This window comes from Sparus aurata, chromosome 21 (genome assembly GCF_900880675.1).
Source record: "Sparus aurata chromosome 21, fSpaAur1.1, whole genome shotgun sequence".
NCBI lineage: Eukaryota > Metazoa > Chordata > Actinopteri > Spariformes > Sparidae > Sparus > Sparus aurata.
The window spans coordinates 8385275-8402125 of record NC_044207.1 but is presented as its reverse complement, the minus strand read 5'-3'; the positions used below and the strand labels follow the sequence as shown (position 1 = coordinate 8402125).

Below are 16851 nucleotides of genomic sequence, written 5' to 3'. Positions count from 1 at the left end.
CACATTGTCGTTATTTAGGGACTATTTACAGATATATACAGAGGACTGACAGAGAGCTTCTTCGCATGGTGCAACAACAATCACCTGGAGATCGATATCAGCAAAGCCAATGAGCTTGTGTTGGACTACTGCTGTATGTCGTTTAGTGTGTGAGTTCATTGAGAGAAACAGAAAAAAGTCAAATTCCTTGTTAGTGTTCACCTCTGGCCAATAAAGCTGATTCTGATGGAACACAAAGAGGAAGAAATTGTGAGACATGTTCCCTTCAGTTTCTGCTTTTCTGTTCCAGAGTTATGGCACTGAACAATAGCCTTTGACCTATTGGATATAAAATGTCATCACCATGTCATTTTATGCTATTTCATATTTATGCAAAAATTGTTACGATAAGCGTAGAAATTATTGGGTCATGAACAATAACACGTTTTGTGAGCTCAAGACCTAATCAGCTCATTCTTCAGTCAAAGGATGAGAGTTCTGAGATATCCACAGAAATGGGACGGATGGACGGATGGACAGACGGACGACCCAAAAACATAAAGCCTCCGGCCAATGCTGTCGCCGCCGCCAGGCATAAAAAGTAAAAAGAAACAAACAATAAACCTCATCTGTGAGTGTAAGATCCCCTGAGTGAGCAGGGAGGTCACCGAATGTGCAGCTGAGTCTGTTCAGTGGTGCAGCAACTCTCTGGTGGTTCGGACTGGACCAGGAACCAGACAGTCATCTGTAGGGAATGTGTGTGTGTGTGTGTGTGTGTGCGCGTGTGAGTGTGTGTGCTTTTATATGAGTGTCTTTATGCGAACTAGGTCGGTGCAACCAGCTGATACTGCACAATGCTAAAACCTTATCGTTGTGTGTGAGTTGCTGGTAAAGCTCAGCTCGCCTGTCCACTCTGCACTATCTGTAGTTGTGTGTGTGTGTGTGTGTGTGTGTGTGCGCGCAAATGTATGGCCTACTTATACTGAGTCCTTGTATGGGAATGCAGGTCCTCTACATGCATAACAGTAATCCAAATATTTGCAGCGTAAACATATGACCTGATGTGGGACGGGCGGCGTGGAGAGGTCTGAGGTCCTCACTCACAGGACCGTCACCAACCTCGCCACATTTCATGATACTTTCTAGTGCATCCTTTGTTTAGAGCACATTTTAGTTTATTTCATCCAGCGTTTTTAGGACTAATCTGACCAGAGGCAGAAAAGCCAAAACAAACTGACAGCAGCGGAACATGAATATTGCCTGCTCTCATCATATTCTTATACAGCGGCCGCCGAGCGAAAGCAGCACGTCAGCAGAAGAAGCAGGCAGCAGCTGGATGCATTCTGCTCACTCACACACATTTTAAACAGCATTCACACTTCAATTACCAATAATGAAGTTACACAAAACTAGATTTGACGCTTACAAAGATATATTGGATGATAGCCGCACTCCATTCAAATAGAAGTTCAATTAGACAGATGAGTAAAAGTAGAGGCTAATATTGAATATGGTTGTCACACTTGGCCTGTTTAATGATGCAAACTGCATTTATTTTTATTTTACAAAAACACTTAATATATCTTACATGACAATTTATCAAGCCGACAACTTTACACTTAACAACCAATTTAAGGCAGGTTGGCTGCACCCATCCAAGCCTATACTGTACGACTACAACTAACACTGAAACACACGTATTTCTTTTGTGCGCATGAGTACATTTCTATGTTGACAAATGATGATTTTCCCCCTTCAAGCTTCTGTTGCTACTGTGACCTCCAGTTTGCACAGTAGTTTACTGCATTTGACAGTGCGACAGATGTTTCCTATCGACTGTTTTACACATCACTAAAGTTTACGAGCTGACACTTTCCTTTTTACGTTTTTAACCTGATTAAGTAAGTCACCAGTTTATAATCATTTAACAGTTGTTATGAAACCTCTAATATTACACACAAGTAACAACAGCAGATCTACAAACAGCTGGTGTCACCAATTAAGTCTTGTGTTACTTCCTATATGTTGTGCCACTGTTCTCTTCAGGCTTATTATACTAGATTTAAATGAGAGCTGTTTGGGAAACTGTAAACACCAGTGAACTAACACATTACATTTGGTACATGGAGCTTTAAATTCCTTACTTTCAGACAGTTTACAGGTTTACCTGGCAATAACTTCAAGTTTAAAAGCTGCTGGACTGACAACATGCTTCCACTACACAGACTGTTTTGTCTTAATTATTTAAGGACTCAACTTAAAATATCCCCTCAGATGATGTCTTGTCGAAGGTAAGTGTATAAATAAAAAATCCCTGAATGAAAAAAACAAAAAGGAAAAAACCTGAATTAACCAAAATGTACCTCTCAATCTTCATAATTAGCTTTCTACCTCTTATAACCTCACATTTACAAGTTATTCGGGACTGTTCTGTATTTTGAATCAATTTCAGTTCATCTTCCTTTAATATACTGTGAGTATATGTATATATATATATATATATATATATATATATATATATATATATATATATATATATACATATATGCACTGAAACTGTAAATTATTCTGCCTCCCATAAAGCACCCACCCAAGAACTGAAGAACTGAAGAAACTGAACAATAAACCGCCCCACTACCATCCCTCACACACCTCATTTCCATACTCACTTGAATATTGTGTCTGTCTATTTATCTGGTTGTGTATATCATACTATTGTTGTATATTACTATTTTATCAATTTTTCATGCTTTACCATATTTTGTTTTCTATTCTATTCTATTCTCCATTACAAGTCTTTGTCACAATTGTTTGAGGGATCATGGCAAAATAAATGTATAAATCGCTAATAAATATAGCTAATAAATATAGCTAATAAATATAGCTAATAAATATAGCTAATAAATCCAAATCTGAATGTAATAAAATCTCCATATTATCTGCATCGATGTTAGCCCCCAAAACAGAGTTCGGGCTCTAGTCTTATTTTGTTAATTGAAATGATGATAAATTTTAAAAAACAAGAAAATGTATGTATAAAACTGTTAATAACCATTTTGTTAATGACTAAGATTAGACAATTACTCTGACTATACTAACATGCAACATTTTTGCTGACAGAAGAACAGACTACACTGTAGTTTAGTATGTAGACCACTGTCAGGCAAACACTGATGTTTCGGCTAGATTGCAAGAGTTTTTCAAGCAGCAGCTAAAAGCCATACCTCCACCAAGGAGGTTATGTTTGTATGTTGGTTGGTTAGCCAGCAGTATTACACAAAAACAAGTCAACAATTATCCATGAAACTTGGATGGCGGAAGTGTCTCGGCACAGAGTAGACCCCATCAACTTTTGGTGCAGATCCAGATGAAGGTTTTCCCCTTACTTTCTACTTTATTGGTGGACAAGAAGTTTTTGTTTGTTTTTTTACATTTGCGTTGATTACTCAGGGAATAATACACACACGAATGAATAAAACGTGGACCTGGAGTACAATTTGAAGCGGTTAAAGGGGAGGCATGAACTTCATTGAGTGCCGTTCTAATTCGGCATGATTTTAGTGACATCAAAACATTGTCTTTATTCATCCAACATATTTACATCAAAATAAATTACATTTGATTTAGCATCAAAATGGCTGACAAATGATCACCCTGATAAAGCCAACCACTACTACATCAATCAAGATGAGCTCAGCTCTACATTGAAGCACTTACCTCCTCCATTTCTGTAGCAGAGGTAGGGAAACCTCCAGACATTGCCCAGGCCCACTGCATAGCCCACGCTGGTGAGGACAAACTCAATCTGGTTGCCCCAGTTCCCTCTCCGGGAGTTTTCATCCTTCTTCGCTGGCTCGCCTGGAACTGCTCCGTTCTACAACAAAGACAAAGACAGGGAGGTGACTTCAGGTGACAGAAGAGTAGATGTGTTTCTGAGATAGTCAGGGAGTCCAACAACTAAAAACACCTTTAATTCAATAAACAGAGAAGAGCTGACAGGCCTTATTTGCTCCATTTGGTCGGATCAGGTTCTGACGTCGACTGTGTTTAAAGGATTATTTTCATGAGTTTCATGCAGTAATGGTAAATAGCAAACATCTTTGAGACGCATGTGGAGGTGAATTATTCATGAACCATGCTCTATATATATATATATATTTTCTTTAAATACTGTCTCCTCTACCCCAAAGTCTAGCATAAGGTGGGCGCATTGGAGCGGACTGGATGTAAAGTGAAATCAGCGCCTTAAGAACAGCCGATAAGCATTTGGTCTTGTCGTCCTGATTTCGAGCCTCTCCTCTCCTCTCCCCCCTCCCTTCATCGCTCCATCTGCTGGCATCAGATGGTCCCTCTCTGCTGACCTCCTCCATAACCTCAGCTGTGTCTGTCTGTCTGTCTCTAACTGTCTGTCTGTCTGTCTCTAACTGTCTGTCTGTCTCTGTGTGTGTTTGTGGGAGATACTCACGCTCTTGCAGAAAACTAAACACAGCTAATGTTGATTTTGTGCACTCTTGTAAAGAATTAGATGACTTGACCTGCTGCTCTCGGACAAGCCATTAACGAACTGAAACCATCTAATGATCGTTGGAAATGATCCAACTGTGGCATCACCTAATTAAAAATGGCAGACGATTAAAGCAATAAGAAATGGTATTTACTGTACACGGAGCAAACCACAGACAACTTCATGGGCAAAAAAGCTCTGCTTTTGTTTAAAGGAGGTGGTTATAATGCACAACTACAGGAATACATTGTTACAATTATAATTTGTTAGGTGTAAGCTCTTCAGGAGAAAAAATTGGTGTGAGCTGTGTGATTTGGGTGGAGTGGAAAGAAAGTCCAGATTGTGTTCTGTGCTGTACAAACTATGAGGAGCTTTGCACAAGCTGCTTGAGGACTGGAGGGGGGCCTTGCGGGGGAGGTTTGGGGACTGGGAGGGCCAGGCCATCAGTGGCATCGCGGGAATCTCTTTGCTGCACTGTCAGGTTGTGCTGGGGTGACTTGTGGGGTCCGTGCTGGCCCGGGTGTGTGCGGGTCATTCAAGTGGTAGGGTGACATAATAGGGTATTCAGATATCCTGAGAAAACTGTATTCAGCTTCTCACTCAGATTGTTGAAGTGTTGTTGTCATTTGTAGCGGAGAGAGTGATGTGATGTGGGAAGATGCAGGGTGGAGCTAATTTGACTGGTGACCTCAGACTTTTAGACCCTATTTTATGTGTTTTATTAACTATAGCATTTTAAGGGTGGATAATAATATATCATTTTAAAATAACACAATAATGTTGTGTATTTTACTCATGATGTCGCTTTCTCAGTTCTTCAGCTACTGTTTTTTACTGCTTGCTCTGTATGTGTGTGTAGAACTGTGTGTGTGTGTTGCTTGAAAAGTGTAATACAAACAAAGTCTGATTGATTAATTATATAACAGGTAAGGCTCCATGAAATGACTTTCCTAAATTATGATCTACCTGTGTGTACAGATTACAAAAATACAGATAATGAAAATTGAGCTGGTTGTTTCATTTTACATGTTTAAGTTGACTAACGTTGGTGCAAACGCCTGGAAAATAAGGCAAGATTGACTATTTGACTGTTATTAACAGGACTCATTGTATTTTGGCTTATTTTGAATTTTTGTTGTTGAAGATGCAGGTGTGAAGACTTGATTGTGAAGGCTGGTTTTCTGCTTTTGGTTTATGGTGTTGAATGCAAAGCACGGCAGTAATAACGACATTCACTCGTTCGTGCGGTCTACTGGTGTGCTATCTGTGTATAGCAGAGCCGGATTTTTCTGAGGCTCAATGAATGAACAGTTTCATATGTTCAACAAGGCTTTCAATTGGACAAAAATGTGAATACTGGTCATAGAAACACTTCTTCTTTGGCTTTTTAAAATGTTTCATGAGACAAGATTCAGTACACAGTATGTGCCTATAGAAAGCCTGACACAGAATTATGCAGATTAACACAGAATGGTTAGCATGCCTTGTCAGCTAGGCTAAATATTAAGACTCAACTGCCCATGACTGGGTTTGGTGTTTTTCTGTGAGCAAGTTGTTGCAGCAGAGTGTTCTAAGAGCAGCAGAGTGACATTTATATTCAATTCTCTGAAAGTCCTGAGGATATTGTGCAGATACGCACACTCTGAGCACAACCTCTCCCAAAAGAACGCACTGCCTCTGACAGTTAGTGCGCGATCTTGTTCATCAGCAGAAAATGTCAACACAAACAACCACAACAACTAAAAACAAAAAACCTCCGCATTTCGCCCCCGTGGTGCCGTAGTTCAACTTTGAGGCAGCGCCAAGCGTGACTAACGAGAGAGAGCAAAACTATCGGACACACAAAAACAGCAACAACCACAGAAAACAAACAGCTGCCATGTTTTCCCCGGAGCTCCGTAGTTTGTCTTTGAGTCCGGCTGGGCTTGCATGTCGGGAGGGCGAGACAAAGAGCATTTCTCCAGCATCCTTGACCTTTCTTTGTGCAGGAGTGGAGGCCGCAGGTGGGACAGACAAGAAGATCAGCAAACACACGTGTTGTTGGCGAGGACATGCTCAGAGTGAAGCCTCGGTCACAGCAGTGTGTGAGGAGAGACCCCCCAGCAGAGAGCCCGCCATCACAGCAGGCTGCACATTAAGACGCCTCCGCCTGGAGTTGACTTTGGAAGGAAAATGAGCATCGGAGACGCAGACAGCGTGCAGCTGTGTGTGTTCTTGTTGCAACCTGCTGTACATCTTGTACATCTGACTTTGCTATCAGTAACCAGGTGTGTGCCTTTAGACGATACACACACATGCATAAACACGCAGGTTGTCAGCTTGACTGAGGTCTACAACCTGACAAACTGAAAGAAGAGAAAACGCTGTGAATATCAATGACCCCTGAGTGTTTGGTGCACACTCTCTAAAGCTCAACCTGATGTTCAGTCCGTGTCAGATATATCAGACTTTAAATTCAGTGAGTGATTTCAAAAAGAAGAGCACATGTGCAGGGGACGTTCACTCAAAGTGAAGAACAGGCACTGTGTAGTGTGCAGTGCACTTAATGCTGCATTAGAAAACACGTGTATTCAGCCTCATAGCTGATCAGGAGAAATCACTATTTACCACGAACCGTAGCTTCTGCTAGCTCAACTGGATTAAACTGGATTAAGTCGACCACATCCATAATGCTGCCATTGGCATTAAATTGAGAAGAGGACATCTGTAACCATTAGAAAACTCTGATAAGGTGCTCTCTCGTTTTAATTAGGGACTGTCTGTGCAGTTGCACATCAAGTCAGTCGCCATGAAATGTTGCAGGCACGGAGTCAAAGGCCAGCACATTAAGCCAATTAAAGAATATTTTTTTTTACAGTAACATACCTATACCACTGAAACACACGTTCAACTTAAAACACATGATCATGATAAAAGCATTTAATTGATTAAATGTTTATCAGTATTGTTATAATGATGATGTTTTCTCGCTGTCACAGACTGAACCAGAATGTTTCTGGTGGATTGGACGCTGACCTACTTGAGTGGATCAGGTGTTGGACAGATGTGACCGACGTCGGTTAATTCATTTGTTGATTTTTGATTGAATTTTTCAACGATGTCACTGAATTTTCAGCAAGTAAATATTTTGGGGGGACATTCAGACCAGACAGTGGGGAGGACAGAAAAAAAGGAAGAGACATTCAACAAAGGTCCCCTTTTAGGTTCAGCGTTCTATTTTAGTCATTTTATAATTAAAAATGCCTCAAGACTGCTGGTTTAATAAAAAATAATTTCACCTTTTTCTTAGACAAAAGGATTATTCAAATCGAATAACTGAGGAAATAATTGCGAGATGAATCAATAAGGAAAATTGTTACTTGCAGCCCTAAATGTAATTATAAAAACCACATCACATTGTCTTATTTATCACTATGTGCTCCTCAAAGTGGGTTGGTACTCACTCTGAGTCATATCGTTTCAAGATCCATATCGAAAAGGGAATAAGTTAGGCATGTGCATCACTATTTTCCACCATAAATATGACCAATAAAACACATAGATTTCCAAAGAAAGACACTGCATATGAAGTGCCGAATCTTAAAAACTCACTCCAAAAAAAAAGAAGCTGTGCAAACGAGCAGCCGCGTGGTACAGAAAGCAGCGCAGCTATCACACGTCACATCTCTTGTAACTTGAAAAGCTTTCGCTGTGTTATTACCGTTGATCCATCCAGCTACAGTCAGAAGATGATCCACACATTTTTCGCAGTTTGTAAACTGGTTTCATGGGAAAACTAGTGCAGCGTTAAGCTGACAAAACAGACAAATTCACTGTCAGCAGAGAAGAACTCATGGGCAGAATTGAACGTCACAGATTAAAGATATTAAAGATGTATCGGAGGGTTTGTGGGTTGATCTTGACTCCACAGCAGATCAACACGATCCAGAGGAAGTCTGAGCGGTATCAAACATTGGTATTGGCTGAACCCAAAGTTAATGTTGATGTTTTTTATACCATCCCACTGTCCCATGACTGACCCTGATGCCTGCCTCTCTCCGCCCAGGTGTTGTAGCCTTTGGTGTCGGCTCCCGCGAGCCCTCTGGTCAGTCAGTCAGACGGACAGACAGACACTCTTCTCTCCATATCCCTCCATTTCTCTCGTCACATGCTTCTCTGGGACCATCTGGGCTTTATATAAGACCGCACATGCTTCCCCCCACCTCTCCTTCTATTTAGTTTGCAACTTTGCTCCCTTTCCAAGGTCTCTTTCGAGTCACAGTGTTGGGTTCGCTGTGGCAGCTCCAGGGCTATATTAGAGTACAATAAGACAGAAGAAGCAGCTAAAACACGAAGTTAGAGCAAGACGTGTTCCTTTCAATGACTGAGTCATCTGGAACAACATTTCACTGTGATTTTGGAGCATGGCAGATCTTAATTGTGCCTAGCTTCACAAATAACTGTTGCTCACAAATTGCAGATCACCTTGCAAATCTGACAGGAGTTTTGCATGTTCATGTACAGGTTTAAGTATGCTACTAGTGAAACATGTAAAGGTGAGCATGAGGAAAGGACATGATGTTGCGAATGACTGCTGCCAATCAAAGCTGTGTGGGCTAAGTTAAGAATGGGGACGCCAGAACAATGACAAAAGAAAGCCCACCACATTATTATTACCAGCGTGACACTGAGGCAGTTAAGTCGTCGTGAGGTGACTCATGGAAACAGCAACTCTTTAATCAACATAAAAACGACTACAACCAGAGGCAAAGTTAGTCACTGCTGAAACCTTTTGTTTCAATACTCAACAACAAAGACTGACATACGCAAATCCATGGCAAAGAACTGTTGAATCCAGTCCAAAGGTTTCCAAGTATTTATCGTACGATTTGAAAGCAGGTTGTGTGTTTAACAGCCGGACACCAGCGGCCCTGTGGCTCACTGCGCCTGTCTCTGTTTGCACTATTCCTTCCTGCAATATGCAAAACTGATACACGGACAAGAAACAACTTCCATATCTGGTTGATGAGAGGGTTGTTTTTTTGAAGAACCGCTCTGCTTATGAAGCTACACGTGCTTTGTGACAAACCCTGTGCATTTGCTTTAACTACTTCACAATAAAGCATCCTGGCAGTCTTCCAGTGGGAAGATTTTAATGCAAAGGAAAGTTTGAATGGCTTTAGGAGTAACTTAACTGAGATGGGATGGTAAAGTAAAAACAGGAGTCAAGAGCTACTGAAGAACGAAGAGCTGAACACAGCTGTCTCCCGTCTCCAGGACAAACACACAAGTTAATCTGCCAAAGACACAGCGACCAATATGTGTTGACCATGGTAGGACCCAACTGGGCTACTAGGCACAGAACGTGATCCTGTCATTTAATGTCAAATAAAGATTCAGAGAAAAATTGGTATTCAAATTGATAATTTGTGTCTACACTAGGGATGTAAAAGGATGATTCTTTAACCCTTGTATTTTACCCTATAAACATGTATCAACTGACAATTAGAGAGTGGCACAAACGCATCAGAAAGTATCTTGTTACAAATTACAAATGCTTGTTTATCAAACATTTCAAAATAAATTAAAATGTACTTAAAAATACAAAAAGACAGCCCATACAAACTGATATTATCACATTTAAACCAGATTATATTGGACCACTTACTGAATGGCGACAGACAGAATTTAAACTTCAAGTCATTAATTAGTGTTATCTAATTTGTCATTCAAGTATTAGCGTGCAAACTTCATCTATTATTTCAAAGTAGCCCACTCTGATTTTACATCACTCATAGATCAAATCAGTGGTTAAAGCCGTTTGCTAATGGGAAAGCTCACTATCAATAAAACAAATCTGCATCTCTATAGTCTGCACAGTGGAACAGGTTGCATCACTCACCTTTTACCTTTTTGACTGCTTATAAATGCCAGTGTGAAAAAGCCTATGATTAGCTGGATGCTCTTGTATATCTACATACCTCCGTAGATGGTAGACATGTAGGGCTGGGGTTGCAGGGAACATTTTCAAAGTGTACTGTGCTATGAAACCTGACAGTGATCATACTGTGCACATTTGCTTACATGCCACATTGAATTCTAATCAGTTAGTGATGTTAAATATACATATATTCATGACATCATATTTTGTGGCTATGAAAAAAAAAGGAGAGTATCAGTTTAAATTCCTTTAAGGCTTGTTCTAACGAATATAATAATTATATGAATAGTAATTGTCATCTAATGTGAAAGCCCTGCAACCCCAGGTAGGGCTGTGTTTATTTGGCTGGACTTTTCGTCATACTGAAAAATTGTCCTAGTAAAACTTTGTTCCTGATTTCTAATTCTCACTATAGTCTGAGCCTGCGACTACTGTATATTTAGCCCGAACAGTACATCCCTGCATAAAGCAGTCTGGTGGGCAAGTGATTCACTGCTCTGAAATCTTAATCTCGCAGGTTTGAGACCAACAGTCTGTCACAGTCCCTAACTCTTCCTTCTGCTAAGCTGAGCATCAAAAGACTGCCAGCTCAGTGCCTCGAGTGTGATTGTAAAAAGAAACACTGATCTGGGCTGTGCAGGCTCAGACTGGAAGTGACATAAGGTGGGATCAGTGCGATTTACCCAAAAGCGTGTCACTCCACAAAGGCCTGCAGGTGTAATTTGAGGGGAATAAATGTACCTCTGTTTGTAGATCAGGAGGTTGAATGCATTTCCTTTCAAAAAACTCCATTAAGCCATGGAGACTACTCTGATGGAGCTCTGACAGCACAGACAGTTCATAGGTAAAAGTCTACTTCAGGTCATTATCTTTGGCTTTGTTTAATGTGCTTCATCAGCGATCAGTATCACGGTGACATCATATAGTGTACAGCTCTGTTAGAGGGCATGAGGACACAATTTTCCCGTCCTGTGCTTACTCTCATCCTCTCTCATCTAACAGTCCAAAGAGAGCACTTCAGCTTCGGAGACAGACCAAGTTTGCACTGACACACACACACACATGCACACACACACCAGTAAGGGATATACACACAATTCCACACATGCATTAAAACACACACAGGACCAGTCTGACGGACAGCAGCACGGACCTTTCAAACGGACGTCTCCTGACAGCTGCAGCCATGTCTGTAAGATGCACTGACCACTGGAGTGTAGCAGGACCTATAAACTTCTTCAGCACACACACTTGATGTAACTTTCGCTTCCTCTCCCTTCCTTTGATATTGATCTCTGAACTTAAATAGAAACTTTGCTGATTTCAGCTTTGCATCACTAAAATAATTGTAGTATATGCAAAGGAACAATGTTAACAACAAAAATCTGCCATATGACGCAAAATGTGTCATCTAAGGCATTCCAGGGCTGCTGTTTCAACTAAATATAGTTTTTAGTTCAGTTTTGCATTGCGTCAATTGTGCTGACAAACTACAAACTAAGATTATGTAACTACACTGCTTATTTCTTGCACAAATTTGTCTCCAGAAACACATTTTATTGTGAACCATAATGGGAAAAGGCTGTCATGAAGTTTCTATATAGAGAAACCTGGTACTAAAAGTAAAAAACAAAAAAGAAAGGACCATCCAAATTGCAGTAGGTCCCACCCATCAGAAGTGTTTATTGGTCCTGTGCTGTGTGTACTGGTTGTTGTAGGTTTTCTATCTTTTGGACAAAGAGTTCCACAGCCCTTTGTCTCTGTTTTCTCTGGTCTTGATGCACCAATTTAAAAAAATATTTCTATAGCATAGACAGCCCAGGGCCATCTTTCTAGCGATCAAATACTTATTTAAGTTAAAATAACAAAAATGTGTTTTGGAAATGATTACAAATTGAGGAGGAAACTGACACAAAGGAGCGCAAACATTGCTCGTACAACGTCGGCCTGCTAATCTTGTCTACAAAATGTGACTTGTTAATATCATGTACCTGTTGACTGTGCGTGCCCTCTTTCTGTCTGACAGAATCTCATTTAACAACACCTCCTATAGGGCGATGACATTTTAATGACAGCTTACTGCGTCTCAGGGGAAGCTGTCTCAATGCAAAGGCAAATCTCCCTTTGGCTTTGTGGGTGGATACACTGAAAATCATACAGTAATTTAGTTGAATCTATGGCTCTTTTCTCATTGACTTACTGTGAGTATAAAAGTTGTACTGTTTTCAAGTTAATTACACTTAAAATGCTTATTTTCAGACCACTTCAGAGTGCACAAACACACGTTCTTCCAACTTTAAGTCTTTTAGTCTTGAGATGATGCGTTGGGTGAATTAACTGTACAGAGTTTCATCTCCTTTTTAAAGAAACATAATCAGCATATTAGCAGATTTCCCAGCATGCAATGTTTAAAGGTTAAAACTCTCCTGAGACCCTTTTTTTCATAGTTTTAAGAAAAAATATGTGATGGAAACCTGCTGTGTGTCTTTACTTTTCAACATTTTAAGATAAGTCAAGGTTGTTTACTTCTAAAATTAAAAAATATTGCTAACCAGGAACATTTCAAGTTCTGACAAATACTGTTGTTTTTACAGTGTACCAAAATGTTAGGTGAAATGTGTCTACACGAGTCATACATAGGGGTTGGGGAGGATAAGACTCACGGGAAAAACGATATGATAAACTGGATTTTACACTGAGGAACAGCAGGAGTGTGATATTTATATCTTAGACATAATCACATGCGTACCTCCACACCCGATTTCCACAGTTAATTACCCTGTTATCTTTAAACACGTCTAAGACGTCTTACAGTTACTCTCTGTGAATACCACTGAAGGCTCAACACACACATAGAAAAAGGCGTGCACTTATAGATTTATGCACAAATGCACACATTCAAAAGCAACATTTTTTGGAATTCTTAGAATCATCACGCGTTAACTTCGAGGCAGTTTTTCAAAGATGGAAATAATGACAACCTGCTCTGAGTCATGTCTGACAATTAATCCGAAAGATACGCATCAGATGTCAACTAAATGGATCCTGTTGACAGCTGACTCTCCCCCCTTTTAGCTGCTGAGTTAATGCTATGTTTCACAAATTTCACAAAATTTCCCAGACTGACAGAGCTTGATTTTATTTGGGACAATTAGGGGCATGGTGGTTTTAAAGCGGTCAGTGTTGCAATGGTGTGCTCTGGCTCAAACCCTGGATCATCATTAAACACTAACAACCAACTGTATAAACAGAGGTTTGCTATGTTTTGAGATAAGAATATCTATGATTAACCCAAAGACCCATTTTTACTAAACTAAATCTTTTGCCATATGACACGTCTGCAATGTTGTCCGACAATAGCCATGGCAGAAACTGAGAACATCCACAACCTTTATTTACTGCTATATCTGAATTGCTAATCAAACACGTTAAAATAAGTACATTTGTAGTTCATTTCAGTTCCATTCTCATCCCTGTTTCAACCCAGAATGCTCCTCTGTTTGTGTGTGTGTTTTGGGGTCAGGGTAAGCGTGAGAGAGCGTGAGAGAATGATCACACCTGATCCAAAACCTTTTTGAAAAAGCATGTGTATCCTCAAACCAACTGTGTTGTGTAACGTGCTATCAAATTTATCATATTTCAAATGGGCATTAATGAGCCGGTCACGAGGCAGAACATCAGTATTAAAATGTAGCTTTGGGCATTATTCAAAGTTCAAATTACCTATGTAGTACCTTAATGGGATATTGTTCTGCAAACAGATAGCATGGTAAGGAGAACATTTAGGTTCTTATCTTGCAAATTCTGCTTAAAACAGGATAGGCGACACTACTTGAGGTGAGAGATCTAGTGACAGCATTAGGTACCTTTGTTAATACTACCTGTACACTTCAAAGTTGACCCTTTAATGCAGTCAGGGGCTCATTAACATTCACAGGAGCTGCTCCAAATGCAGCTCCAGCAATCTGATCTCAACGCACTCCTGCTACATTTAAGGTGCTATCTAGAGCTCTGCCAACGGTGAAGCGGATCACGGATTGACGTTGCATCAGAGTCATGAGATCTTCTTGACAATAAACAATAAACATAAAGAGAGCCCGTACAGAGGAAGTACTGTCTCAAACATGTCAGGATGAAGCAATTATCTGTGCACAGATGAAAACAAAAAAGTGGCTGCATTCGGAAAAGTTAAATCTGTCCAGTGTTCTCATCGGCGTGAGCTGTCCATGACATTTTTCATATACCATACTACAAGAGAGATCAATGTGTTTATAACAGAGAAGAACTTTATAAAATGACCCTTGGATATAGACACGATAGAGGGGTCTAAAGACAGATCCTGTGTCTCTCTGTGAGATGAGCTCTCTGTGATACCAGATGTGAAAAACGACAGCAAATCTGCTTGGACGCACATGTTTATTCAACTGTCCCCTCCACACGAACGCTCAAGGCGTAAGCACCCGGCGTTTCATGTAGCGCCATGCCTTTCATTTAATGTCGCTCAGCTTTCTTTCACGTCCAAATCACAAGACATGCACATATATGTAATCAGAAAGTGTGAAAACTCTTTAAATCACTCTTTTACAGGAGCCACCAATGAAACCGCCATGTCTAACAAACCAATTAGCTCAAAATAACACCCAGATCAAAGCAAAGATCTTTTTCCTGCGAGTCAAACAGAAAAAAAAACATGTTGTCATTTTGCAGACTTTCCCCAGGCCATAATCAGGCCCCGGTTATTCAAAGTGGCACACGTAATCTCCCTCACTCCACCTACACAGAGTTTAGTAAACATGTCTGTCTGCAGTGACTGAATCCACTCGGCTATTATGGGACAAAAAGCCCACCGGATCCCCCCAAAAACAGGCCGTTCAAAGCTCTCTTTATGAGTGGGCTGTGAGGTGAGAGTAATAGGCCTAAAGACAGTGTAGACCGTGGCTTCTCAACCTGCTACCATTGGGGCCACATACCAAAGGATCCCATTGGGCAGCGACTGAATAAATCCCCCTTCCACGGCTGATTAATTGAAACCAATGGATGGGGTGTCAGGAGGAGGAGAGAGGAGGAGGAGGAGGAGGAGGAGAGAGAGTTGAGCCCTGTCAGATGAAGGGTGGGAGAGATGGCCGTCCAGAAGCTAGGGGTCACTTACAGGTTACATCACTCCATACATTGAGAAAGTCGCTCAAACCAGGCAACTCCGGATCTTACCTCAACCTAAAATGCAAATTAGAGTGGTGAAATGCATAAAGACTTCTGTGCATTGTTGGCCGAGCACATAGTTTATGACGCTTAAAGGTTACATCACTCCATACACTGAGAAATATCGCTCAGCACGAGAATCATGAGAAAAAAACAAGAATCTCCAGTTCGTACTTGAAGCTGTTGTATTTAACGATGTCTACCAAACAAAGATTACTGTGCATTGTTTGTTGGGCACATATTTTGTGACTTATGAGAATAAATGACACTGGTGTTGTGGTGTCTCTGAGGTGTTCCATGACAATTGGTAATCTTGCTGAGTGTCTCTACATTTAGATCAGGGGTCACCAATACGGTGTCCGCGGGCACCAGGTAGCCCCCAAGGACCACATGAGTAGCCCTCAGGCCTGTTATAAAAATGAAAATTGAGTATTGATATTATCTGTTTTCCACCTTAAGTCATTGTTGATAATTATTGCGAGAAATCATTAACGTGATCAGTGTCTTCACATAGAAGAGTATCATTAATCATTAATAATCATATATAACTAATGGCAAACTGAGCAAATTTGTTATTTCAGAAGAGTGTATCTAACTGGTAGCCCTTCGTATGACTCAGTAGTACCCATGAAGTAGCTCTCAGTTGGGTGACCCCTGATTAAGATGATTTCAATGTGCAACATCAGAAATTCCTGATAGGAATATTCTTGCATGGTCCCCTGATGAATTTGCCCTGATCTGCTCTCTGGTGGATGTAGCTTTTAATGCTCCAAGTATATGCAAGGATAACATGCAAGTATATGAACACAACTGCCCACGCTGCTGCTGTTTGTCGAATGTTGATAAAAAGAAGGTGCGAGTGGAAATCTAAATGCAGGTGTGATTCTATATTTTGCACATGGAGAATGGCATCTGATTGCTTAAGCTCAGTGGTGAGGGATGCACTTGATTTGTAGTGTATTGTGGAGATAAATGAATGCCTGAGTGCACTGAGCTGCCCCCAAGCAAACAAGTAGCATGACAGTTCTCCCAAGCCATTAGTGCCCTTCAAGAAAAGTGGTTGTTGGATTGTCAAACATCATGTGAAATCCTTTCATCCAAAACTTTTCCAAGGGTTTGGGTTAGGGTTAGGGTTGTAAGTGGCTGTCATTTATTTGCAGCTTTAAAAAAAAAACACAAACTGATGAGTATGCCCACTTCTAGTAGGGACTGGCCAAGCATATACAGACAAAAAGTCTGTTTTTGTTGT

At 40.6% G+C, this 16851-nt stretch overlaps 1 protein-coding gene across 4 annotated transcripts in view; it reads right to left on the bottom strand.

Moving 5' to 3' along the window:
- slc6a9 (solute carrier family 6 member 9) overlaps positions 1–16851 on the bottom strand; it is a 77887-nt gene that overhangs the window by 19526 nt on the left and 41510 nt on the right. For all 4 annotated transcript variants that reach the window (XM_030403513.1, XM_030403512.1, XM_030403514.1 and 1 more), the window contains one exon: positions 3697–3853. In XM_030403513.1, the coding sequence (XP_030259373.1) occupies positions 3697–3853 (157 nt within the window). The remainder of the gene's footprint in view (positions 1–3696; positions 3854–16851) is intronic.